General features: G+C 37.4%; 1 protein-coding gene across 2 annotated transcripts in view; it reads left to right on the forward strand.

The window, feature by feature from the left end:
- Window positions 1-24,375, forward strand: part of LOC118183526 (uncharacterized) — a 162,106-nt gene extending 137,731 nt beyond the window's left edge. For both annotated transcript variants that reach the window (XM_035353109.2, XM_035353110.2), the window contains exons 8-10: window positions 4,400-4,490; window positions 12,365-12,516; window positions 20,148-24,375. In XM_035353109.2, coding sequence (XP_035209000.1) covers window positions 4,400-4,490; window positions 12,365-12,516; window positions 20,148-20,271 — 367 coding nt within the window. In that variant the 3' untranslated portion in view covers window positions 20,272-24,375. The remainder of the gene's footprint in view (window positions 1-4,399; window positions 4,491-12,364; window positions 12,517-20,147) is intronic.
- The last annotated feature ends 2,395 nt before the right edge of the window (window positions 24,376-26,770 follow it).

Below are 26,770 nucleotides of genomic sequence, written 5' to 3' on the forward strand. Positions count from 1 at the left end.
CATCTGGATGACTTCACGAATGGAAGAATGATCGGAAAGCTGGAGGAGGGGCGTAGTGTGACCAGTGTGGCTGAAGATTTCGAAGTCAACAAAAGTGTCGTTTCGCGGGATTGGAAAGCCTTCCAAACCATAGGTACAGTTATTAGAAAGGTTGGTGGTAGCCGCTCTAGGACAACAACTGCAGCAGATAACCGATATATCGCCCTACAGGTGAAAAGAGCCCAAAACCAGTCAGCAAGTTCCACAGCTCAGCAACTGTGTACAGCAACCGGCGACCATTGTCGTGGTTTACTGTGTCCAGACACCTTCACAAAGATGGCCTATTCGCCCGCCGTCCTGAACGCTGCTTTCCTTTGAAAGTTGTCCATCGGCGCCACCGTTTAGAGTGGTACAAGGAGCGCGAAAACTAGGCATCTCATCAATGGAGTCGTGTCCTCCTTACGGATGACAGTCGTTTTAGTGCCTAAGCGATTCTCAACGCCAACTTATTTGGAGAGAGGTAAAGACACGGTTTAATCTCAGTAACATCACGGAAAGAGACCATTACGGTGTCCTGGAGATCTCGTCTGGGGTGGCATTATGCTGAACGGGCGGACAGAGCTCCACGTTTTCGACAGAAGAAGTTCAGTAACCAGAGCTCGCTATTGTCAGGAGGTGATCCTTCCCTATGTGCGTCTGTTCCGAGGTGCAATTGGACCAGACTTCGTTTTTATGGATGACAATGCACGGCCACACCGAACTCCTGCTGTTCAGAAGCTACTGAAAAGTGAAAATATCACTGGAATGGATTGGAAAGTGTATTCCCCTGATTTAAGTCATATAGAAATCCCATAGAACATATATGGGATGCTTCGGGGAGACGCCTTGAGGCACGATTACATCCTCCGGGGAACACCCAACAACTGAAACAGATGCTATGCTGATTGAGGAATGGGAACTCTCATCTCAAGATCTGTTGGACAATCTGGTGTGGGGAGACGGTGAAAAGCAACCATTGCAGTAAAGCCGTTATCACATTAGCTGTTTGTTGCCGGGACAAAACGTTTGTAGCAACAGTTCTGAGAAACGGCCTTTGGCGAAATAGGGTTACCATCTTCACTTGGCAAACAGGCTGAAAGCCAAACAAGAATCAGTTATCGCTCAGATTGGCGAAAGTGACGTTTCCTTTCAAGTGACATTCGCTTCTTCGTGTTGTTTTGTATCGCTCACACGCTTTTCGTTTTAAACTTTATTGTTAATAATGGAAGATAATAGAAAGGTGATTGCTATTAAGTTAATCACTTTGATCTCCACTCTGGCACTTCATGTAACAGATAAACACACTTCTGGTTATAGCAATCAATTACATCAGTAATAGCCAAATTCTGTATACACTCTAAGAATAGTTTAAAAACGTGTGATGGATATGTCTATTTATCACACATCGCTTATGTGTATTTTCTGTTGTCTGCATTTCAATGAAAATTTGATGGCTCACTGGAAAATTTGTGACCTGGTGAAAGCATTTTCTGACTAACTTTATGGCTCATAATTACTGTTTTGTCCATTCAAATGACAAAAATCTATATGGCTGATATTTACTTCCTCACAGCCAGCAGATACTATTTATCAAAATGAAGATCAAATAAAGCATATGAATACATGAGCAATCAAACATGTGCGAGTTGTTTACTGTCCCATAGAACACTCGGTAATATACCTAAAACACATTAATTATACCAACTCTAGAAATTAGGTGTTCACATCATGAGTTTGTTTTATGGTTTGATTTATTGAGATTACAGCAAAGCACACTAGGGCTATCTGCCTAAGGGAAAGGATGCCTTCGGGGAGGACTTTCTAAGGGAAACTGGCTCGTATACACGTTACACATGGGGGAAACCACGAAAGCTTCCATTCAGCCAGCCCGTTCGCGGGATTCGAACCTCGGACCGAACTACCAGTGTTCAGCGACTTTACCGCTCGGCCGCTGGTGGGCTCAGTTGGTTTTATGTGATTACCGCAAAGCCTCGAGGGCTAACAACAGGAGGGATCTTTTTGTAGAAGATTTTTTAAAACTGGCTCGTATACCAGTTACAAATGGGGCAAACCAAGGAAACGTCATGTAGCCAGCCCGTTCGCGGCATTCTAACCTGAGACAAAACTACCAGTGTTCAACGACGCTTCGGCCACTAGTAGGCCCGTGCAGTTAATTGGAAAGTGCAATTCATTGTGTAAACAGACATGAAGGTGATAATCAGTTGTGCGCTGTTTTAAGTAATCAAATGTTATAAATGCACAGCTGTTACATTTCTTATTATTTATTAGTCATGTTTTTATTACGTAGATCATACGTATGATATAATTATGAATTAACCCAATAACAAAATGTGTACACTCTTTAGTACTCAAATACTCATCAATTATTTTTCAACTGATTATTACATACCCATAATAATTTGCAAAGAACTGATAACTATAGTTCTGCCAATTACATAATCGTTATCTGAATTAAAAGTAACTTCAAATAAACTTCTTGGTAATGTTCATTTTTGTATTCATACATACATATATATATACACACATCTAATAAGTCATATATTTACATACAGATAGAGAGATGCGATGTTTTAGAAGTTGTTAATATATATTTATTAGTATTAATGTAATGAATAAGATTTATATTAATGAATGTATATACAAATGTTTTTCATCATACATAATAATAAATGCATAAATTTTCAATGTTTCAATAGGTAGCATTTCCAATAAAAGTATAGTTTCTAATGTATTTATAATTCAAAAAGTATTTCATTAATAACATGAAAATAATAGACAAATTTAATGAGTATTCTCATTATTACATAAGCTATGCTTTTCTTTTTATGCATCTTTTATGCTGTTTAAAATGTGTCACTGATTATGCAGTTAACAATTTAAAAGATAAGTAATTAGGAGAAAAGCCGCGCATATACAAACGGATTTTAAAAAATTATTCAACTTAAATTTAAGAAATAAAATTCTATTATATAACAGTGTTATAATACACGATCAGCACGAAATACGACAAATTTGGCGAACTTTTGGCTACGAACAATTTGTAAACAAATCCGAAATGCAAGAACGTCGTAAAATAATGTCAACTCTGAAATTTCTACGATTACATATTTAATGAATATATACACATTTAAAAAATGACTCAGGCAGTTGTATTACAACAAAACAGCAATAATTAAATCGGCCTCTATTTCCACCGTCCATCACTTCACAGTGAGAGCCATCGCCATATTGAAAGTTACCTAGATCCTTCAGAAGCTGACCTTTCGTCTGATTGGTTGAACGTTCGAGGAACACGTCTCCGGCCGGAACATTTTGGGAAAAGTTCTAAAATGTTGCTCGTAGCCGGGACACGTTCCTCCTAGCTAGACGAAACATTTCTCGGAAGCCTGCAGCTTAAAGCCGTGCTACTAGAAACTCGTTTCTCGGAATTGTCCCGGGTAAGCGCGCGCGTCTATAGATGTGATAACAGCCTAAGGGGAGGGCATATCCCATACTAAGGAACATCTGCTTTTCGTTCTTCCTCTTATACAGACAATCATGTGTAACGATACTATGAGTTCAATAAAGCCTATTTTTGTTTAATTCCATACTGTATGCATTGTATTCATTTTTGCGCAATTATGCTTTCGTCATCGTTTAAATACAAAATGCTGTCTCTTATTTCTGAATTTCCTGTCTCTCAGATGATATCTCGTGGATTTATGTCAAAAGGAACACCTGTTGCTTAAGTTTTGCACACCAATGTAAAACAAATTTCGAATTCAGGGCTTCCACGTGCCCATATTCTATGGAAGATTACGTTATTCAAATTTTGGATGGCTCTAGGGCGATAATATTTGGTGGCAACTATTTGAAAAGTGAAACAACGCTTATCGTGAATCGACGCTAAATGGCAAAACGAAATTAATAGTCCTTGTGGGCTAATTGCACCCAGTGGCGTAGCTAGGGTGGGGCAAGGGGGGACATCTGTCCCCGGGCGCAACATCCAAAGGGCGCCAAATTGATGCTACGAAATTTTTTAATGAAATGTTTTCCATTCTTGGTACACAGAAAGGGGCACAAATTCTTCAGTTGTCCCCGGGCGCTGGAAACTCTAGCTACGCTCCTGATTGCCCCTTTGGACTAAAAATATTGTTGAGCTCACATATTACTTTTCTTGTGACAAGTGAAAAGTAAAAATTTGCTCCTCAATTTAATTAATGAAATTGCAATGACAACATTACAAAATTATGTCATTTTAATCGCATTTTATAGTTATATGCTTATATTAATTGGGAGGATTAACCATATTACAGCCGAATTCAATTTTTTTTTTTTTTTTTTTTTTTTTTTTTTTTTTTTTTGTGTCGTTTCATTTTAGTTTCCAACGTGGTGGTGGTGTGACTCGAAGTGCAAGTGATATAAAGGATATGCTACTTCAGTGGTGCAAAAGCAAGACTCGGGAATACGAGGTATTACTATGTCTTTTATTTTAATTTTGAATCTATTCTTAATTTTCATAGCTCAAAACATTTGAACTGAACCTAATTGTCATGCTAAAACACTGCTACTTTCGCGAAATGATTAGTTTTCAATAAATTACTGTGAATTCTCTCAAATTGAGAAACACAAAAATCTGAAAAAATTCTTCTCTGCAAGAGTTTGTTGGCTTTGCGTACGGCTCTTGTTCTCGGGAATCTGTAAATTTCAACAGATCTCGCAGAAGCTATCCTTATATCAACTCATCTGCAGGATAATTTGGAGTACTGCCAAATTACCCATTGAGTTGATTGAACTTTACGATGACGGTGGTAATGCTGTAATCTGCATTTGCCGTGACATTCAAATCGCAGAGAAATATTTATTTTGATGATACGCAGACGATTCAAATGGCATCAGTGAGCCCACTGGCATTTGGTAGCTGATATTGCCTTCAATTCGATAACTGTGTAAAGACAGTTTTATTCTGGTCATATTTATTTAAATGAAACAATTACATGCTGAATATTTTCAACTCTGCAGAATAATGATAATTTGTTTTCGTTATTTTTATCTGAATAAAAAAAATCACATGCCAAATTTTTCAAATCTATTGCAATTGCCTGTTCATTTTCATTCATGCAAATACAGTGTCTCACAGAAGTGATGGGACACTTGTGCTTTACAAAAGGAAACTGTAGTAAAATAAATTTAAAAAACATGTAAAAATTTTTTGTGGGTGTGTTTCATACTTAAATTTAGCTACAATTATTACATAAGATACATTTTCTCAAAATATTAAAATATTAATTTAATAAAAATACAATTGTTTAGAGCGGAGCAAAAAATGGCTCACATAAGTGATGGGACACTTACTTTTCCATCAAATACATTATCCATAAATTTTACTTTTTAAAATGTTTTAATATTTTGTTGGATTTCCTTTTACTTTTAAAACGTGATTTAATCTTCTTGGTATGGATTCGACTAATTTTTTTATTATTTCTGGAGCGATTTTACCTCATTCTTCTTGAAGCACCGATTTTAATTGTTGCTTTGAAGAAATGGCGTGTTTGCGAATTCTTGATTCCAATTCTTGCCAAATATTCTCTATGGGATTTAAGTCTGGAGATTGTGGTGGTGTTTTTATTATTTCAGGACAGTTATACAGCAGCCAGAGTCTAACTTTCAAAGCAGTATGCTTGGGGTCATTGTCCTGGTAGAATTTAAAATCGTTATGAAGATTCAATTTTCAGGCTGAAGATTTCAAATTTTGATTTAAAATGTCAATATACTTGTATTGATCCATTATACTGTCAATATAAACGAGATTACCAACTCCAGCGAACGACATACACCCCCATACCATAACTCCTTCTCCACCATGTTTTACTGTTGGCACCAAGTTCTGTTTGCGAAATTCTTCCCTGGGTTTTCTCCACACCAAGATTCTACCGTCAGAACCAAATATATTAAATTTACTCTCATCAGCAAATATAACTTCATTCCAGTAATCAGAATTCTTATTTATGTTGGATTTTGCGAAAGCCAGTCTGAGTTTTCTATTCTTTTCACTTACGAAGAATTTTTTCCTGGCTGCTCTACCGTGATATCCAGCAGATCGAATTACTCTTCTAATAGTCTCAGGATTAACAATTACTCCATATAATGCTTGTAAATCAGCAGCAACTTTAGGAGCACTCATTCTTGGATTTTTTTTAATATTTCAAACGATAATTCGCTTTATTCCACTGGATAGCTTTGATGGTCGACCAGGTCTTCTTTTATCCTGAATCATATGATTCTTTTTATATAATTTAATGATTTAACTTGTAAACAGTTAACTTGAATAACTCAAGTTAACTGTTTCAGCAGTTTCTCTAATAGATTTTCCACGTTCAATATGCAAATTAATAACTAATTTTCGAATTTCAGGCAAAATTTCTTTTCGTTTAGCATTCATGGCTGCACAGAGCTGAAAAACACAAAATTTCCAAAATAAACTGGAGAGAAATACTGCAGACGATTTTATAAATTATTGCCAATTGCTTTTGAGTAAAAATAAAAACCCCAAAAAATATTTTTATTGTAGTACATAGTAGTATCTAATGGTGTCCCATCACTTATTTTGCCATTTTTTGCTCCGTTCTGAACAACTGTATTTTTATTAAATTAATATTTTAATATTTTGAGAAAATGTATCTTATGTAATAATTGTTACTAAATTTAAGTATGAAACACACCCACAAAAAATGTTTACATGTTTTTTTAATTTATTTTATTACAGTTTCCTTTTGTAAAGCACAAGTGTCCCATCACTTTTGTGAGACACTGTATTTCTTCGTTAAAATAATCTTTTTGCAATCTCATTCTTCTCTCCTTTTGTTAGTTAAATAATTGTGATGATTCTTCAGATCTGACCTGCAATTCTTTTTTTCTCTTTTCTGTCAAACAAAATTCGATCGTCAATCCTTTAAAAATACTGCATCCGAGTTTAGTACTTGTGGCATTTATAATATTGCACATAAGTGTAGTTTCAATGTCGATTACTCAGATTGAGAGAGCTTTAAGATTTCGCAAGAACAAATTTTAACTCAAAAAAGGAAAAAAATTAATAAATCTTTTATCGTTAATTGTTAATTCTTTTACGATTCGTTTAAGACTGATTTTGTAAAATTATTCAAAACACTTTAAGTTCTCAGTTAGGATACCTGAAAACCTTTCACAGACGTCGAATTCTGTAAACTTCAATTAATGATTTTAATTCTAATTTTCTTCTGTTCAGTCTGTCTTGCCTCTTACAGTGATCTTCAGAATCATCAAGAGCATTCGATAAGCCCTGTTTTTTTTTTTTTTTTTCTTTTCTCTATTTTTGCTTCTTTAATTATGAATCCATTTGTAGGCAACCTAAGGAATGATCCTGCTGGCTCACCTAAATAAACCTTCATAGTTAAAGATAAACAACTTTCTTCAGATTCTTCTGTAGCGAATGCTTTTGCACAGCATTTCTGTAGAGCTAATAAGAAAAACACTTACGCAAAAATACATTCGTCAAGAATTAAGCAAAAAACTACATTCTTGCAATCGGAATTTGAATCTTCTACTGATTCAGTTTTTGAGGCACCCATTACTCGAGAAGACTTGACCTATGCTTTGGGAAGCCTTCCTTCTGGAAAATCACCTGGTGGAGATAGAATCCATTCTGAATTTCTCCACCATCTTGGTCTTGGAACATTTGAGACTGTTTGGAACTTTTACAATCTAATTTGGAACACTGGTACTGTACCAGCTGAATGGCGAACTTCTATCATTATTCCCATACATAAGAAAGACAAAGATCGGAATAGTCTCCGTAACTATAGACCAATATCGCTTACTAGTATTATGGGGAAGTAATTGTGAGAAGACTTAATTATCACTTAGAAACTTGAGGACTTCTTGCCGAGGAGCAGGCGGGGTTTAGAAGCGTCAGATCAACTAACCAACATGTTGCCCTCCTGAATCAATATGTCAAGGACGCCCTGGATGATAGACAGGTCCTGACTGCAGTTTTTATTGACCTCAAGTCCACCTACGACAAAGTATGGCGGGAGTGCCTTCTACCGAAACTATCTGGGCTAGGCATTAGAGCAAATCTTTTTAATTGGATTAAAGGCTTCCTGTTCCAGCGCTCTTTCAGAGTCAGATACGGCAACGCTCTATGGAAATCTAAGATCTTAATAACAGGTCTCCCACAGGGAGCTGTTAGTAGCTGCTGCCTTTTTAACATCTATATTAATGATTTGATTTATAAAATACGAGAGATTTCTGGCGTCAAGTGTCTCTTATACGCTGATGATTTAGTTTTCTGGAATGTTTCTAAAAATGAAAATGCAGTGAGAAACATAGAGACCAAACTCTCTGCTGCCTTGAATGCTTTGGAAGTTTTGTGTGATACTAATACTATGGAGGTGAACTTAAATAAATCATACTGCCTGACTTTCTCACTTATGCACCAATCTTTGGATCTTCAGCTGACGTATAAGGGTACGCAAATCCTCTTGTGCGATAAATTTAAATATTTGGGTGTGACGCAAATTAACATGGAAGCCACATGTTGAGGACTTGTACAACCGTGCTACGAAGAGACTCGTTGTCCTTAAACGCCTTGATGAGGCAAGGTGGGGTTGCACTGGACAAACCCTGCACCAAACTTATCATTCGTTTATCCTCCCCCTTCTGACTTATTGCTGTGAACCACTTGTTGTGGCCGTAAAAATGTACTCTAGAAAAAATCCAAAATCAGTGCTTACGTATTGTTTCTGGAGCTGGGAAGACCACCCCGATTGACGCCATGTTCATGTTAACTGGTGATAAACCCTTAAAAACCGTAATCCAAGACAAGGCCTTAATTCTCTGGGAAAAGATCATTAGGGTTCCTGGATGTCTTTCACACTGAAATGAAGTCAGTCAAGATCTGACTAGAAATGTAAAGACCCAGATGGGCTTTCTACAGAGAGTTTTTCAGTTAAAAAATTCACTTGGTTTAATGAATGAACCAGAATTACTTGTTTCACTAGAAAATCCAATAAATTTGAAATCTTCCTGGATTAATCTTGACCTGGGTCAAAAAGTAACGAAACGTAATATGGAACCGTCTATTTTGAGAGCCCTCGCTTTCGATGTATTAAATAATTTTTACCCTGAGCCAGAGTGGTTTCGGATCTTCACTGATGGATCCCTCCTGTCTGATGGCCCTAATGCAGGTGCCGGAGTTTTCTCCGAAATTTTCCATTTCTACATCCCTGTGGGCCGAGGTTCTGCATTTGACGGTGAAATTGCTGCGATTCGTACAGCTCTGCACCAGCTACCATGCCACTTTGAAAAATTCTCAAAAGCTGTTATACTCAGTGATTCCCGAGCTGCTGTGTTGGTTATCGTTTCAGATAAAAATCCCATATCACAGGACATATTGGATTGTCGACTTTATCTACAAAACCTGGCTTCACTTGAGAAAACTATTGTTCTCCAGTGGGATTCCGGGTAACGAGAAAGCCGACTTCTTTGCAAAAACGGGTGCTTTAATCATGCAGAATATTTTTCGTCCTTTTCCTTTCCATACTGTTAGGAACCTTATTAAAAGACCTATCAAAGTACATGCTCAGAAAGATCTCTATCATCGTGTTTCTCATAGGTCTTGGAAGAATGCTATCCCGAATTTGTGTAATGGCTCAACGCGTAGAGCGGTCGCTGAATTCCGCCTTGCCACCGGACATGACTGCCTACAATATCATCTTCAAAGATTCAAAATTGTCCCTTCTCCGATATGCACTCTATGCAGCTCTGGAGAGGTGATGGATGCCGCACATCTACCCCACTGTCCTGGTCTGCGCAAGACTTCTCTCGCCGAGCGTTACTGAGAGGCAAAAGATATGTTAGATTAATGGACTCTGTTGCAGCTGTTTTTTTCTCATTGTGTTGCTGTATTCTATGTTCTTGTATTTTTGCTTTAACTGTTCATAATATGCCATTGGAAAAAAATAATAATTATGAATCCAAAATCCATGAGAAAATCAATTATTAAGATAAAAACACCACAACGTGTACAATTTCGTTTTAAAATTTAAGGAAGTTCATTTTTTGAACGCCTTGAAGATGCTGAAAATTACGAGAATAGTTAAAAATTTCAATATGCTGTGCTAACGTGCTAAGGGGAAAATATGCGAGTAAATAACGGTAAATATAAATACACTGGTGTGCAAATATTAAGGACGAGACGTTTTTTCAATATAACTTTGTACAAAAGCTTTCCAAATCAACACATTTAATACCGTAAGATCCCCAATACGAAAGGACATGAGTAATGTAAGCAACACTTCCTAAAAGAGAAATCAGAGGGATATAAAGAAGCTTTATTGAAAAAGTAGCATGGAGCGCAATGCGACTGAAGGCCGAAACATCCCTGTGATGGGTGTCCAGCAAGAAACATCCGGTCTTTAATAGGGGATATGATCTCCCCTGACTGCTAGGCAGGTTTCACAGCGTCTGCCCATGCTGAGAATGAGGGTGTCAATGAGTTGTTGAGGCATTGCTGCCCATTCGTCTTGCAGCGCCAATCGAAGCTCCGGAATCATTACTGGTGGTAAGGTGCTGCCAAGCGTCTGCTTAGAAAATCCCATACATGCTCGATGGGATTGAGATCCGGAGATCGTGCCGGCCAATCCATACGTTCAATATCCTCACTCTCTAAGAGCTGTTCGGCAGCTACTGTGCGATGACATGGTGCATTGTCGTCCATGAAAAGGAACTGCGGACCCATAGCGCCTCTAAAAAGACGCACATATGGAAGAAGAATCTCGTTACAATAACGGGTCCCGTTGACTGAACCTGCATCGAAGATGTGAAGGTCTGTACGACTACCAAGCATGATGCCTCCCCAAACGAGAACACCGCCACCTCCATACCTGTCCCTTTCAATGATGTTCGAGGGATGATTGCGGCTTCCGCGCTCTCTCCAGATGAGTATGCAAAGAGAATCGCTACTCAGACTGAATCTGCTCTCATCTGTAAAGAGTACTCGTCCCCATTCATTGTCTCTCCAATTCTGGTGTTCCAGGCACCACAGAGAACGCCTTCTCCGATGGGCAGGCGTTAGAGGTACACACCGTACAGGGCCGTGATTTGAACCGTGATAGAAAAGGAAAAACAAAATTGATTCATATTCAATAGTTGGTAGAGCCTCTACGAGCGGCAATCACAGCCTCAAACCTGCGGGGCATGCTTTCCTCAAGTCCTTGTATGACAGTTTCCACTCAGCTTGAAGAAGACATGCAAGTTCCTTCATCAATGTTGGACGGTTGTTGCATCTCTTAATTCTGTGATCCGACTCGTTCCAGAGGTTGTCGATAGGGCTCGATAGGGCCGGTCTGGGCTCAAGGCTGCCCAGTCCATTATTTTTGAAAATAACATGTATCCAACCCTTAAAGCTGCCACAAAGTAGGAAGCACTCTGTCATGTGTTGACCTTACCATGAATTTAGACCACGTGTCCATTCGTTCTGAAAGTAACATGTGTCCAACCGGTTAAACTGTGTCAGCGTAGAAAGCACTCTGCCATGCAAAATAGTGCAGCAAGTGTCGGCGTTGACCTCACCATGAAACAACCCCAGACCATAATTTCACCTCTGCTGAACTTTCCGAATACTTACTCAAACTCTTAGAGTATGTGAGCCATCAGTTCGTTTCGGTTCTTCCGAATTTCTCGGACAGCACCCGTCGGTCTGTATCCGCCGGTTTCATGGATCCGCTGATTCAGTGCACATTTCATTAATCACCGCTCGATTTTGGGTAATCCACCTCTCTAGGTATACTTCTTAAAAATCGCCCGTTTCTGTAATACCCGACTATTAAACATTTCTCGAAATCAGATAGTTCTGCACTTCGTGGCATCTTGCATGCGACAATTTTGTTTCCTACGCGATATGTAGCGGCGGTTGGTGTGATGTATATCATCACCGCCGATATCTGCATTTGCATGGATGTCCAAATACTTAATGGTAGATAGTATTATAAGGTATTTTTCTAGTCACCTTAGCATGCCTTCGTGGTGTAGTGGTCATCGAGAGGAAGTCCCGGCGATGGCATTTCTCACTTTTCATCTCTCCTGCTTTCAAAAATATACTTAATGTCTCTAACCGTGTATATGTATATTTATTATTAAGTACATTATACACTTATTATTTAACAAAATGTTAATTTCAAGACCTCATAAACAGTGCCTGGTTCAAATTCAATAAGCTTATGTAGCTCATATACGAAGTTATGCTCATTACGTACAATGTATGAATATGTAAATATGGTAGATCGTTAACAGCTTTTGTTTTTTGCAGCAAGTAGACATAACAAATTTTTCAACGTCATGGAACGACGGAATGGCTTTCTGCGCTCTCATTCATCACTTCTATCCCGATGCTTTCGAGTTTGAATCTCTAAATCCCAAGAACAGGAGATACAATTTCGATCTTGCCTTCAGGACTGCAGAGTGAGTATATTCTGGAATTTGCTGCTGACACCAAAACTTCTATAATAATAGCGTTCATTAACTAAAACATTCATGTGCGGTAAACATCTTAAATAAGCGCTTTCTGGTGGTTAGGAAGGACTCCATATTTTGATTCTGAAATATTTTATAGACAGTTGTTATCTATAGACAATCCTAATGCCTGCAAATTTCTAATCACAAAATTACTAACTTGCCTTGCTCAAATTTGTACAGCAAAATCACACACCTTACAGACTCGCAGTACTTTCCTTACACTCTTATCATTTTTGTTCCTCCTGTAAACGTCAAACAACCTATCTTTCTGACATTTTTTCTGCCAGATGGTCTGCGTCCTTTTATCTAGCAAAGCCACTGACTGGATTCTGTTTAACATCAGTTCGGTTTGTGGCGATTGAGCAAAAATCATCATATCATTGCTTTGGGTTCTGATATTTATCGTTTGCTCCCCTTATTTAATTTTAAAGTTAACCCTTTCCGGCACGCTACCTTTTAAAGTCGGAGTTTTGACTTTTTTTTAAAAAAAAAAAAGGTAGGCAGTCTAATTAGGCCTAGAGGAGTACACAAGTAAAATTTTATGAAGATAGCACTTATCGTGCCCAAAGTGACACACTGATTCAATAGAGCTTCAAAAAGAGTGCTGAAACGAGCATTGTTGTCAATGAACTGACCGATGAGATGCGGAGAAACAAAGAATACAGACTCTCAGTTGTCATAGATTATCGGTGAGCCCGGTCTGAGCACACCTAGGGTTCGCCGTTTGATTTTAGGCAAGATTTCAAGGTAAAGATTTAAAACTAATATAGAATAAGAAGATTAGCATACAGCCAAAAAAATAACATAGAAATTTCTTTTTAAACAATTCCTTTTATACCCTAAAAATAATCTGGAAGATTTCTTTGAAAAATGAGGGTCCTAAAAAACTAAATATGGCTAAAATATATGAACTGGTTTGTGTTGAGCTGCCATCTACTATAAATAAAGAAGGTTCAGAGTAACCTATAAATCCTTTTTCATTAACCATAACTTCATTCCGTTGAATCTGAGAGGCTTTTTCTTTATTTTGGAAACCTCCGTCACCCTCAGCACCCACTTCATTATTATTTTTTTTAAATACACTGGTTATCATAAATTAAGGAAAAATCACAAAAATACCGACAACTCCCCCAAAATAAGCCCAACCGTGTAAAATTTGAATATGTGCCAATTAAGAGTAGCTGAGTAAAACTGCAATATGCAAATGAGTGGCGCTGCACTCGGAATACATCATCTGCGAGGAGAATAAAAGTCCATGTTTGAGAAGAAGCCAACATATTTCACTGTGAGAGTGACATCAGAAATTTGGGATAGCCAATTCGTAACAATGACCCCAAGGCATCATTTGCCTGCAGAACTAAGATGGAAAGCCATTCGGAGACTAGAGGTAGGATAAAGTCATCATTTGCCTGCAGAACTAAGATGGAAAGCCATTGGGAGACTAGAGGTAGGATAAAGTCAAACAGAATTGGCCAAATGGCTAAGTGTGAGTCCTTCTATGGTTCATTGACTTTGGAGGTGATTTCAAACCACAGATTCGGCATCTAGGAGGTTAAGCCAACCATCTAGGAGGACGGCCAACTGCTACGACGAGCGCCGATGACTGATATTTGACATTATGTGCACGCAGGAATAGAACCGCTACTCCGACTTTTCTTAGATCCTCCCTTGCTGCAGCCACCAGAAGGTTGGTGTCAACCTCAACTGTGCGTAGAAGGCTTCATGAAGGTGGTCTGTATGCGAGATGACCAGCCATTTGCGTGCCGCTCACGTCACGCCATAGGAGGGACCGTTTGCAGTGGGCACGACAACATGTCCACTGGACGCCTGATCAGTAGAGGGCTTGTGCTCTTTATGGATGAGTCCAGGTTTAGTCTAGAAAGCGATAGTAGGCGTTATTTGATATGGAGAGAACTGGAACCCGTTACCATCTGTCAAACATCCGTTAAAGAGAAGCATGTGGAAGAGACAGTGTCTGTGTTTGGGGTGGCATCTCTTTGGACGCACAGACCTCCATGTCTTTCCGACGGAAACCGTGAATGCTCCGGTTTATAGAGATGACATCCTTGATGCTTATGTGCGCCCATGTGCCGGGGCAATAGATGATGTTTTTTGTTACAGGACGATAACGCAGGGCTCGCATCGTAGATGATTATTTTCAACAGGAAGCAATTATGCGCATGGAGTGGCCAGCTCGATCCCCAGACTTGAATCCTATCGAGCACGTTTGGGATGCTTTAGGGAGACGTCTAGCTGCTCTCAGTCCGCCCCCTCAGACCCTTGCCGCACTTGCAACTGCTTTGCAAGAGCAATGGCTCTCGCTTCCTATGGAACTGATAGACCGCATAATTGAAAGCATCACGCATCGCTGAATGTGCTGTATTGCTTCTAGAGGCGATTATATTCCATATTGAAGGTACTTTTACAATAGCAAACTGACACCTTCGATATGGTCATTTTATACATGTGCTAATTTCTTTACTACCGTAATTGTCTGGTAATTTATTTATTTTTATTTTTATTTTTATTTTTATTTTATTTATTTATTTTTTTTTTTTTGTTATTTGATACCTTACTATATGTTGTATATTGTGGGCAAGTTTCATAAAATTCTACATGTAACCTTTTCAGTAATCGTGATTTTTCCTTAATTTATGATAACCAGTGTAGTTTAACATTATCTTCTTAGCAATATCCACTTTCTTCTTATTGAAACGTTTTTTATTTTAATCTTCTCAATCGCCATTTTGTTATTATTATTTTACGTGATCTGCATTGCGCACTACACGTAAAGGGAGGGATGCCCAATGAAGACCTTTTAAGAAAAACATCCACTTTAAACATGAAGAAAACCACGAAAACACCCATGCAGCCAGCCTGTTCACTTGAACTCTACTGAACTACCTGTATTCAGTGGCTTTTACAGCTCGGCTGCTGGTGGACCTAGTGATCGCCATTAGCGGACAAATATTCAGTCACCTACCAAAATTTTGTCTTTCGTGAAATGTTTCACCCCTTTCGACCACAGGCTTCATTAAGTTTTCACTCCATATTTCATCATACTTCCACCTATGCATATTTACTGAAACATGTGCATTTTCAAATTTCACAGCTAATCCTAACAATTCGCAACTCGACTTGGGAATCTTGGATATGCCGCTATAATCGGAGCAATATTATTTCAATGATCTCCGCATCGAGTTTCCTCCCATATGACAAGTTTTATAACTTGGTCCTTAACCGTTCCTGGTTTACTTTGCTGTACAATTCTTACTCAAATTTCGCCATGTCTGTAACCTCAGGAGACGCTCTTAACAGTGCAGCTTTAAATACATCAAATTTATAATTTTCACTACTTATGAGAAATTTACCAGCAGCATTGTGCCAGCTCAACGCTTGACATCGCTGTGTGGCGGTTGCTATAGCAACCTCACCATTAAAACCCTAAGGCTCATCGATGTTGCAGTAACTTCAAGCCTTGAGAGACTGGGATGAATGTCACGCCTTTTCCAGGCATAATCCGGGACTGTGTAATGCCAGTTGTCGCGCTTAAAGTCTCTAATGCTAAAAAAAATTACCTTCAGAAAGTATTAGACTGCCCAGCGAATTATCCCTCCGTCTGTGTAATACAAATGTGACAAAATATGGTAAAGTTTGTTATTAAACTTGGAATTTAACCTTTTGAAGACGGGATGGCCATTATAGTGGCCATAGAGTCCTTTCTTTGAAAAGACGGGGTCGTCTACTTTAGTAGCCATGTTTTTGTTCCCCATTTTCCAGGCTGAAAAGTGGGGTGAAATGTTAAATTGGACGTACCTGGGGTTTTAACCACTTATCTCTTTAAAAGGTCTTCCTTTTGCGACATAGATGCACCCCTCTGAGAATCCATTAAACTACACTGGTGTGCAAAAATTAAGGACGAAGTCGAAAAATTAGCATATCAGCTGAACGAAGAGGCAGAGCGGACAGAAAGACCAATCGGGAGATTAAGTAAGGTGATGTACGGTAGCACATGCGCAGATATGCAGGTAGACGTAATGGGAGAGTGTCTGAGTAGTGTAAAGCATGTTGTCGGTGTAAGATCAGTATTTCTGGCAAAGACAGTGCACGCCGTATAGCAGTTAAAATTACACCGAGTTGCTGCCTCAGCAAGAAATGGCGAATAATCAATCTGTTAGACGACATCTGGATGCTTTTACCCGAGGTCGAATCATTGGGAAGTTGGAGGAAGGTCGCAGTGTGACAAGTGTGGCTGCAGAGTTCGGAATTGCTCACAGCATCGTTTCACGACTTTGGAGACAATTTCAAACTACAGGAACAGCTATCCGGGGGTTTAGTAGTGGTCGTCCACGAGGAACCACACCCGCAGATGACCGGTATATTGCCTTACAGGCCAGAAGAAACAGGCGGCAGACAGCGGGAGAAATCGCTAGACACATGGACACAGGCGACTGGACGACCGATATCGCGTTTTACCGTGGCCAGAAGACTGCACGGTGGGGGTCTGTTTGCCCGACGCCCTGTACGGTGTGTACCTCTAACTCCTGGACATCGGAGAAGGCGTTCTCTGTGGTGCCGGGAACACCAGAATTAGAGAGACAGTGAATGGGGACGAGTACTCTTTACAGATGAGAGCAGATCCAGTCTGAGCAGCGATTCTCATCGCATACTCATCTGGAGAGAGCGGGGAAGCCGCAATCATCCCTCGAACATCATTGAAAGGGACAGGTATGGAGGTGGCGGTGTTCTCGTTTGGGGAGGCATCATGCTTGGTAGTCGTACAGACCTTCACATCTTCAACGCAGGTTCAGTCGACTGGACCCGTTATTGTAATGAGATTTTTTTTCCATATGTGCGTTTTTTTAGAGGCGCTATGGGTCCGCAGTCCCTTTTCATGGACGACAATGCACCATGTCATCGCACAGTAGCTGCCGAACAGCCCTTAGAGAGTGAGGCTATTGAACGTATGGATTGGCCGGCACGATCTCCGGATCTCAATCCCATCGAGCATGTATGGGATTTTCTAGGCAGACGCTTGGCAGCTCGTACCTTACCACCAATAACGATTCCGGAGCTTCGATTGGCGCTGCAAGACGAATGGGCAGCAATGCCTCAACAACTCATTGACACCCTCATTCTCAGCATGGGCAGACGCTGTGAAACCTGCCTAGCAGTCAGGGGAGATCATATCCCCTATTAAAGACCGGATGTTTCTTGCTGGACACCCATCAGAGGGATGTTTCGGCCTTCAGTCGCATTGCGCTCCATGCTACTTTTTCAATAAATCTTCTTTTTATCCCTCTGATTTCTCTTTTAGTAAGTGTTGCTTACATTACTCATGTCCTTACGTATTGGGGATCTTACGGTATTAAATGCGTTGATTTGGAAAGCTTTTGTACAAAGTTATATTGAAAAAACCGTCTCGTCCTTAATTTTTGCACACCAGTGTACACACAATAATCTTCGTTGCAAATAAGAGGTGATTTCTTAAAGGGGGGAGAGCATTCGCTTAAAGATTCCCCGTCCTTCGGTAGCCTTTACTGCTACCAAAGCCCGGGCCTCAACAGGTTAAACAGAAGCCACAGCTTTTGGCTGCAATCAAACTTGCGGGTTTAAAACAGACGACTGAAAATAAGGTTGAAAGCAAGGATCGCAGCCGAAGAATACACAATTTGTCCTAACCTAGCCGGCTCAAATTTTAATACGAGTAAAACTACGAGCATCGCTGCCAAAAGCAGTTTTTCTCAAGCATTCAAAACCTTCGCCAGTAGACAGATTTATACTCATTTGCATTTTGGGAAGGGCTAACGAAAAGGAGAAGCAATAGTACAGATCCATATCACTAAAGTTTTGGTTAGTTAACATGAAACACTTTATAATCTTCTTTGGTAATATGTATATGTATATTTTTGCACTTGTTTTGAAGTCTGTTTTCAGGTCAATTTATTACAGTAACTGAAATAGAAAGTAGCATAATCATTTAGAAAAGAACAGAAAACTAAATTGTATTTGTTATGAAAGTGTTAAATAAACACAGAGTTAAGAAAAAAAAAATGTCTGTATATTTCCAGTTCACAAAATTCAGCTTGCATTCATATCTTGAAAGAAAGACTTAGGATATACGTTAGATTTATATATAGCATTCCTCTGATATTTGTATTTTGCTACAAAAGCGGGCTTTTTCTGAAATGATGTGCCTCTTTTATATATTTCTTATCAGAGGCCAAATAGAACTTTTTTGTTTGTTTGACTCGGTGTACATCGTAAATGTATATGCAGTGTATATGCAATGTATATGTTACCGTGAAAGACCGATATTGGAGAATGTCGACTTTCACCGGAGAATATCAACATTCACCAAATACGTCCGTGAAAGACCGAATATTTCACTACATTCTTGTATATTCGGACCCTCACCGGTGTATGTCGACAATCACAGATATGCTCTGGTGAAAGTCGAAAAGAAAGCTCATAAAGTGCCATAATAGTTTAAGTTGTTGCAATAAATAAGATTTGAATTACATAATTTAGTAAGTTTTTATGACTGTTATTTTATTTTCTCATTTAGAACGTACTGTATAATTAAGTACGTTTTTAACTTCTATTATTTTCCTTTCTCATTTTGAATGTATTGTGTGTTTTAGGTTCTCATGGTCTTAAGTTCTTATTTCAAGTTTCAAGTGCGTTTATTCGCGACTGAATTACGCAGAAGAAAATATAATATTGTTATATGTTTAACATTCACCATTAGTACATGGTGAATGTCGACATTGACCGGTGTAAGTCAGAAATAAGAGTATTTGGAAAATATTTCGGACATACACCAACAGACTATGTGAATGTTGACATTCACCGGTGAAAGTCGACGTTCTCCAGATTTCGGTGTTTCACCGTAACATATGTACTGTAACAAAATGAAACTTTTTAATGTTGTATGCTATAATATATTTTGCAATTTTCAATAGATAATTTTGTTACAAAAACTGGTGGAGCTTCTTTTGCCAAGAGCTACCAATTAAAAGAAAAAGGATAAAGTACTGGAGCAAGAAAATAAAAAATATATATATTGAATAGATCGGGGCATGCGTTAAGCATGGAAATATTATTAAAAACTCTTACTTTAATACACAAATTTAAAAAAAAAATTAATTAATTTTTAAAATCTTAAATTGTAATGATCGTTTTCTTATTGGACCAGAGAAATATCGAAGTAAGAAAATAAGAAGTCTGCTTAATTGATTGCTAGATTTGTTTTAGGAAAAATTATCTGTTTCCCCTATGATTTCAGATATAATCAAATATTTACTTTCGATTAAGTTAAACATTTATTAATAATTTGTCTTCTTTGGCATCCATCAAGTGCATCCTTGTCAATTTTTCCAATTTCCTTTCATCTTTTCCCAGTTTCGTCCAAATGGAAGGAACAGAGATGCGCTTAAATCCATTTAAATATTTTGTACATAAAAGTGAAATTTTATTTAAACTTCAAGCATTCATAAATGAAATTATCTGCATGTTTGTAGTACTCTAAGAGAGAAAATTGCATTTATAATATTCATATGTCATTTTGTTCGCAGAGAAAAAGCCGACATTGCGCCACTGCTTGATGTTGAAGACATGGTTATAATGAAGAAACCTGACTGGAAGTGTGTCTTCACTTACGTCCAGAGTTTCTACAGAAAACTCCACGACAAAGACTAATGCAGAAATATTTTGTTCTATACAGAAACTCTAGAATAACTGTTTGAAGTTGTAAATGCGTTGGAAGATTTGTAAATTGGTAATTCCAGATTTGCGTATGACAAGTATTTTACGTGTGTCTATTAGGCACTATTGTTCTAAAAAAGAGATATTGAGGTAATGTACAAATTTGTTTTTAAACCGTATGGAGGTGAATTAATTATCTGCAACGGTTAATGCATTTATCCCGTGTGACATCTGTACCAAGCACATCAAACTTTATCGTCTGCTACTGCTTGTGGTGTAAATTTGAACTATGTCACATAATTATCTTGTCATTATACATATATATATTCTTTTCTGCTTACATCAAAGCAAATTAGATACGATTTTTAGAAGGTCTTTAGAGAAACCTGATACAGAGTACACTGGATATTTTCAACGAAATGCAAAGACAGTGGTTTCCAGTAATGAATAACTTATCAAGAGAAAAATACCATGTTTGCAGAGAGAAACCTGGATTCATACTTAGCATGCATAAGTATACATCATGTTTCTGCTGATGGCTAGTGAAAAGGTAAAATATATGAGATTGTCCAGTCATCTGAATGTTAATGAATCACAACACCTAAAGGATTCTTTAATATTTTACCGCCCACAGTATTTAAAACATCCTATAATTAAAAGAAAAATAAAGTGATTCTTATAAGAGGTAGTAGATTTTCCACAAGGATAAAAAGTTGAAGCTTTTATATTGCGGAAAATTAATTTGTTTAATTATACATATTTCTACCTTCTTTTTACAATGAAACAACCATTTCTTTAAATTAGAGGATCGACGATGAACTAATTTTCTTCTGAAATATATAAAATTTTAAGTTCTTGGAATGCTTTACAATAATTATTGATGAAGTTCTTGTATAATGCTAGTTTTGTCCGTAGCTATAAATATAATGACAGAATGAAAAAGAGATGTGTATTTTTTCTAGATATGGAATTCAGTTTCTAGTCTCCTGAACATGCAGTTAACGTTTGTTACCAATTTCGGAATCGCTTTGAGTAATTATTTATAAAATAGAAGCGTATTTAAAATTACTGGATATGCTAACTGAAAAATCAAACTGAACATTGTGGCCTAAAAATGCAAATTTTAAGCATCGACGTTTCATACAATACTAAAATAGATAACAAAGATACTAATGTACAAGATTAATTATTCTACAAAATTTATAAATTATGAGCATTTCATTTGTTTGTATAATTTCAGAGTATGAAATTCTGAGCAGAATCAGGAATCCAAAATTACATATTTAAAATAACAGCTAAAGGAGAAAGTTTTATATAATGGCATGTAGCTGACTGAAATGTTATTCTGGACGACGAGAAATAAAATTGTCTAATTCTGAAAAGACAACTTGCTGAATGTAAAATGCAAACTCATACGTTGACTGGAAAGGAGATATAATTTCGGCAGTTCGATGTAGATTGTTAAGTGTATTAGGATTGTATTTTATATATTTTTAATGTATATTTTTCATGCTGGTATATCGCATCTTGTTGGAATATCCTGTGTTTGAATGATTTTATGTGTATATATATGTAATGAATGAAAGAATTTTATGTATTATTTCGGAAACCATGTAATTCACTGCTGCATTTGAAAGTCCTGTAGCTCTCAGCATTTAGATAGCATATTTTATTAATTAACATTCTCTGAAAATTCTACTTTTGATTTCCTGATGTACCGAGCGTACATATGTACGTTTAGTACTTTGACTGTCGCGTCACACATATTAGGGGGGCAGTTCTTTAAGGACTTACAAGCTAAAGCGTGTATTTGAAAAAAAGATTGTTGAAAGAAAGATATGAAAAGTACTTAAAAGGTAAAGCAAGCATTTGAAAAAAAATGATTGCTGAAGGAAAGATGAAAATGATTTTTTTCCGACAGGTAAATAAATTCATTCCGTTCGTTTACTAAAACTGAATTGTGCTTTCTTCTCTATCAACTTTCCTTTCTTTCTACACAACCAGTTCTCGTAAAATATAATCAGTAGTATCTACTTCACATTTATTACCACTGCATTTATCAGTATTCGAATCAGAATATGAAGATGTAATTTTGCTCATAATGATATTTCTGAGAGATCTAAACTCTTCCTTACAGCTACTATTCGAATGTTCGTAAGCCTCACAACAGATTTCTCCTTCGCTTCTAAATTCACTTGGTTAAAGCCGAAAAAACATTGCGTAGAAAACAACGCTAGGTACAAAACGTCGCAAGAGAAAACATCGCATTTCTAAAACATCGTGGTACAAAATTTCGTCGTCGAGAATAAAGTGGCTCAAAACCTTCGCTGTTTAAAAACATCGTTGTCGAAAAATGCCGTGGTAAAAAATAACTTAACTACAAATCATCGCATGACGATAACATCGCAGACATGCATTTTTCGGGCTTTAATAATTGTAAATAGATATTCGCGTAACGATTTATGAGCGCAAGATGGAAAGAAGGATAGTTTTTAATTTCATATTATTGATAAACTAATAAACGTTTAAAAAACAGAACAAGAAATACTTTTCAATCTAAGAGTATCAGATTAACAAAAGTGTAGAAAATAATCTCATAATTAACTTTACATTTGTTTTTATAGATAAGGTCATGCAGTTACTTATTCTTTTACAGATTAAACTTTTCATGAAAAATTACCAGTAAAACATTATAAAAAATAATTTATTAATGACCTCTGTTAGTTAACTATGTCAGTTTAAAATTAAGTGATATACGTTGCATTAATTTTCTATGCTTGAGTTTCCATTTTATGTTTTAAGCAAATATTTTAGTTCATTAAAAAATATGAAAGTAAAAAATTATCCTTCTTTTCATCTTGCGCTCACAAATCATTATGCGAGTATCCTTTTACAATCATTAAAGCCTGAAAAATGCATGTCTGCTATGCTATCGTCATGCGATGATTTGTAGGTACTTTAATTTTTACCATGATATTTTCAAAGACGATGTTTTTAAATTGCGAAGTTTTCGAACCGCTTTATTTTCGAGACGATATTTTGTACCATGATGTTTTCTCTTTACTTTTCTCCCTCCATGTTTTGTACCACGACATTTTCGCCTTGCGTTGTTTTCTCCACGATGTTTTCAGCGGACTTAAAAATCACTTACATTTTTCTTTTATGCACTGCGAAAAGCTGGGCAACAGTTTTAACACAAAAAACTTTCAACCATTTGTCACTACAGTTACCTCTACACTGTTAACCTCTGTTAAACTTCAGGCGTCCCCGTCCTCCGTCGCCGGTCACCTGTCACTACAGAGAAAATATTTGGAAAAGAAGAAATAATTTTCGAATCTCACCTTTCTTAGGCATTGAGGAAATATTTTAAACTGAATGCATGTCCCAAATGTTTTGTTCTGGATGTAACCTCTACTATCAGAAAAAATTATTAACACTTGTTCGGCCTGTTATCCTAAAAAACAGTTAAAACAAATGCTGATTTAATTTGATGACAATGGAAAACCTCATTCTACTCATACACTGTTTGAAACTTCAAATATTTTTATACCGTTTTAATTACCTATACTGTGGTTTTAAATTTTGGTTATAATGTAATTCACACTTTTGATAACATTAATTAAAAAATTTGTACTTTGATATCAAGTTTGCTAAGTACTTTTTCAAGTGGGAAGTGATGTGTTATCAATATATGTAGATTCCTATATAGTTTTATTTGCATTAGCTGAAAGTCGTGCAGTAGTAAAATAAATAACTACTGTGTAAAAATATTCAAATATCATCTGCAAACATGTGCTTGTAATTAGCCAAAGACTGCCTATGATAATAACGCATAGCATTCATACTAGTCACCCAAGAATGTTCGAGCTTATAACTTTGATGCTGCATTTTTTTTCCATCTATTTCTGGTGTAATTTTAATGTTCTGTTATGCATGCTTTGTTAGTTTTATATATGTATGCGTTTGACTGTTAAAAACAGTTATGTGAACTATGTTTCATTTGTTAAAAGCAGTTAGAGCTATGTTTCTAACAGCCCATGACTGTTAGAATAAGTTATATGAGTATTTTTGTTATGAATAAATGATGACTGCGTTGTACTTGTTTTTCTTTCGTTAAACATGCTTTTCTCTTTCTCATGCATAAAATGCTAGTACATCTTACTGTCACAAGTACCATTTTAAGTAGTTATATAGGTTTGAACCCTTATTTCTAAAGCAAACAGGATGTCCCATAATCCACTCGTCTCAAACTGAAAATGAACGCAGGATGAATGCACAATCTAAAAGCATCTGACGAGTTTTTTTTTTAAACCCAAATTAAAAGTACTTTTTTTTAATAAAATTGAACTCATTTTTTTATTAAATACTTACCAAATCATACATAAATAGTAAAAAACGAAAGTCTGAAAGATTTCAGATTTTATATTACACCCAAAAGAGCTTTCCTTAATGTTTCGTGTGTTATCTTATTAAATATCATTAATATTAAATATTATGTTTCATTAAATATCATGTTCTTCGCACTTAAACCACATAAAATTCAACAGCAATTTAACAAAATATTTAAAAACAACAAAATTGCATATCCTTATAATTTCTGGTGCACAGTCTCGCGCGCTGGAAATGAAATTTTTTTTTCCCCTTACAGTGTTGCCATTGTTCGCTTTGAAATTGTCGAGTTTGTAAATCAAAAATTCGTTACACTTTTACAAAATTTGACATAGATGATAAATTCAAAATTCGGGCTTCTAAGTACCCATGTTCGCTTGGGGAACTGCGTTATTTAAAATTGGGTCTCTCTAGATACTGTTATTTTTTCCTTAATGTGGGAAACATTCATGCAGATTCTTCATTATTTAGTTCCTAATACATGGCGATAATATTTGGTGGCAACAGTGTGAAAAACGAACCAATGCAGAAAGTGAAACGACGCAAAATGCCATTTTGAGACTAATAGCCCTCTGGGTCTAATAATAATGACACAAAGGAAAAATTTCCATTTTCTATTTATTTCTTTGAAATCTGAAGGTTAGTAGCCAAAAGAAATTTCTGATGGTTGTACTTTCTTATTCAAACGTCTTGACAGCTAAAGATTAAAATTTCAGACCCGAACATTTATTTCAAATTAACTCTAATGTGCACATAACTTAATCAAAATAAACAAATTATGAAAGCTTGCCAAGTGAAACAAAACTTCAAGACAAAGCCAAAATATTCTTTCTTTTATTCATTAAATTTTTCTTCGATCCTTACATAAAAATTACATACATTTGTATGTAAATAACTGGAAACTTCTTTATTTCTTACAGCTTTCGACTATAAGATATCACTGCGTTTCGGTTCTGACAAAGTTATCGTGGAAAAAATTACTAGAAACTAATTTCATCACGAGTTGAAGATGCTCATCGGTCATTCTGGTTCTTTTCTTAGGTTTATTTATTTTCAACTGTGAGAACTAACTGTTCACTCACAAAAAGTCTTTACACCTTTATAGAACGATATCGATAAAATACTTATACACTGCAAGAAGAGGTGGTCAGAAAGAGATGAAATTTGGAAAAAAGACAGAGACAGCAAGCAGCAATAAGTGATCTTTATTTCAAAATGATAGTCAGAATACAGAGCGGGCGTTGGCTCAGTAGTATGTAGGATCACCGCGGACAGCGATGCACGAAGAAACACATCTATTATAGAGTCAATAAGAGTGCGGATGGTGTCCTGAGGGATGCCTCTCCATTCCCTTTCAACCATTTGCCACAGTTCGTCTTCTGAACGAGGCAGGGGCAGAGTCTGCAAATGGCGTCCAATCACATACCACACATGTTCGATTGGTGACAGGTCAGGAGAGTACGGTGGCCAGGGAAGCATCTGTATACCTTGCAGAGCATGTTGACAGATGCGAGCACTGTCTGGTCGGGCGTTATCCTGCTGAAAAATTACATACTGAAGGTAGGGGATTGCCACCGGCCACAGTACATTATCCAAGTATCATTGGGCCGTCATAGTGCCCTGAATATGAATTAGAGGTGACCTGGAATCGTAGGCAATAGCGCCCCAAACCTTTATGCCACGCTGTTGCGCGGTGGAGCGTTCCACAGTTACTGTCATCCGTCTCCACGTCGACGCCACACACGTATGCGGCGACTGTCACTGGATAAACAGAAGCGTGACTCATCTGAGAACACGACGTTTCGTCATTCTGTCATCCACATCGCTCTAGTCCGGCACCATTCTAAACGTTGGCGTCTATGCTGTGGGGTCAATGGCAATCTCCTTAATGAACGCCGTGAGTGCAGGCCACGTTCAACCAATCGAAGGGAAATGGTTCTGGTCGACACAGCTTATCGGCGGATGCATCGATCCACGCACGCTGACGTCACTCTAGCTGCACCTGCACCCCTCCTTCTTTCCACATTTCCTTGTTCCAACCATGTTCCCCATAGCCGATGCACCGTGCTTGCATCCATGTGGGTATCAGCTGCGATTTGACGTA

This window comes from Stegodyphus dumicola, chromosome 5 (genome assembly GCF_044657685.1).
Source record: "Stegodyphus dumicola isolate Sdum_Otavi_A_Nest chromosome 5, ASM4465768v1".
Lineage (NCBI taxonomy): Eukaryota > Metazoa > Arthropoda > Arachnida > Araneae > Eresidae > Stegodyphus > Stegodyphus dumicola.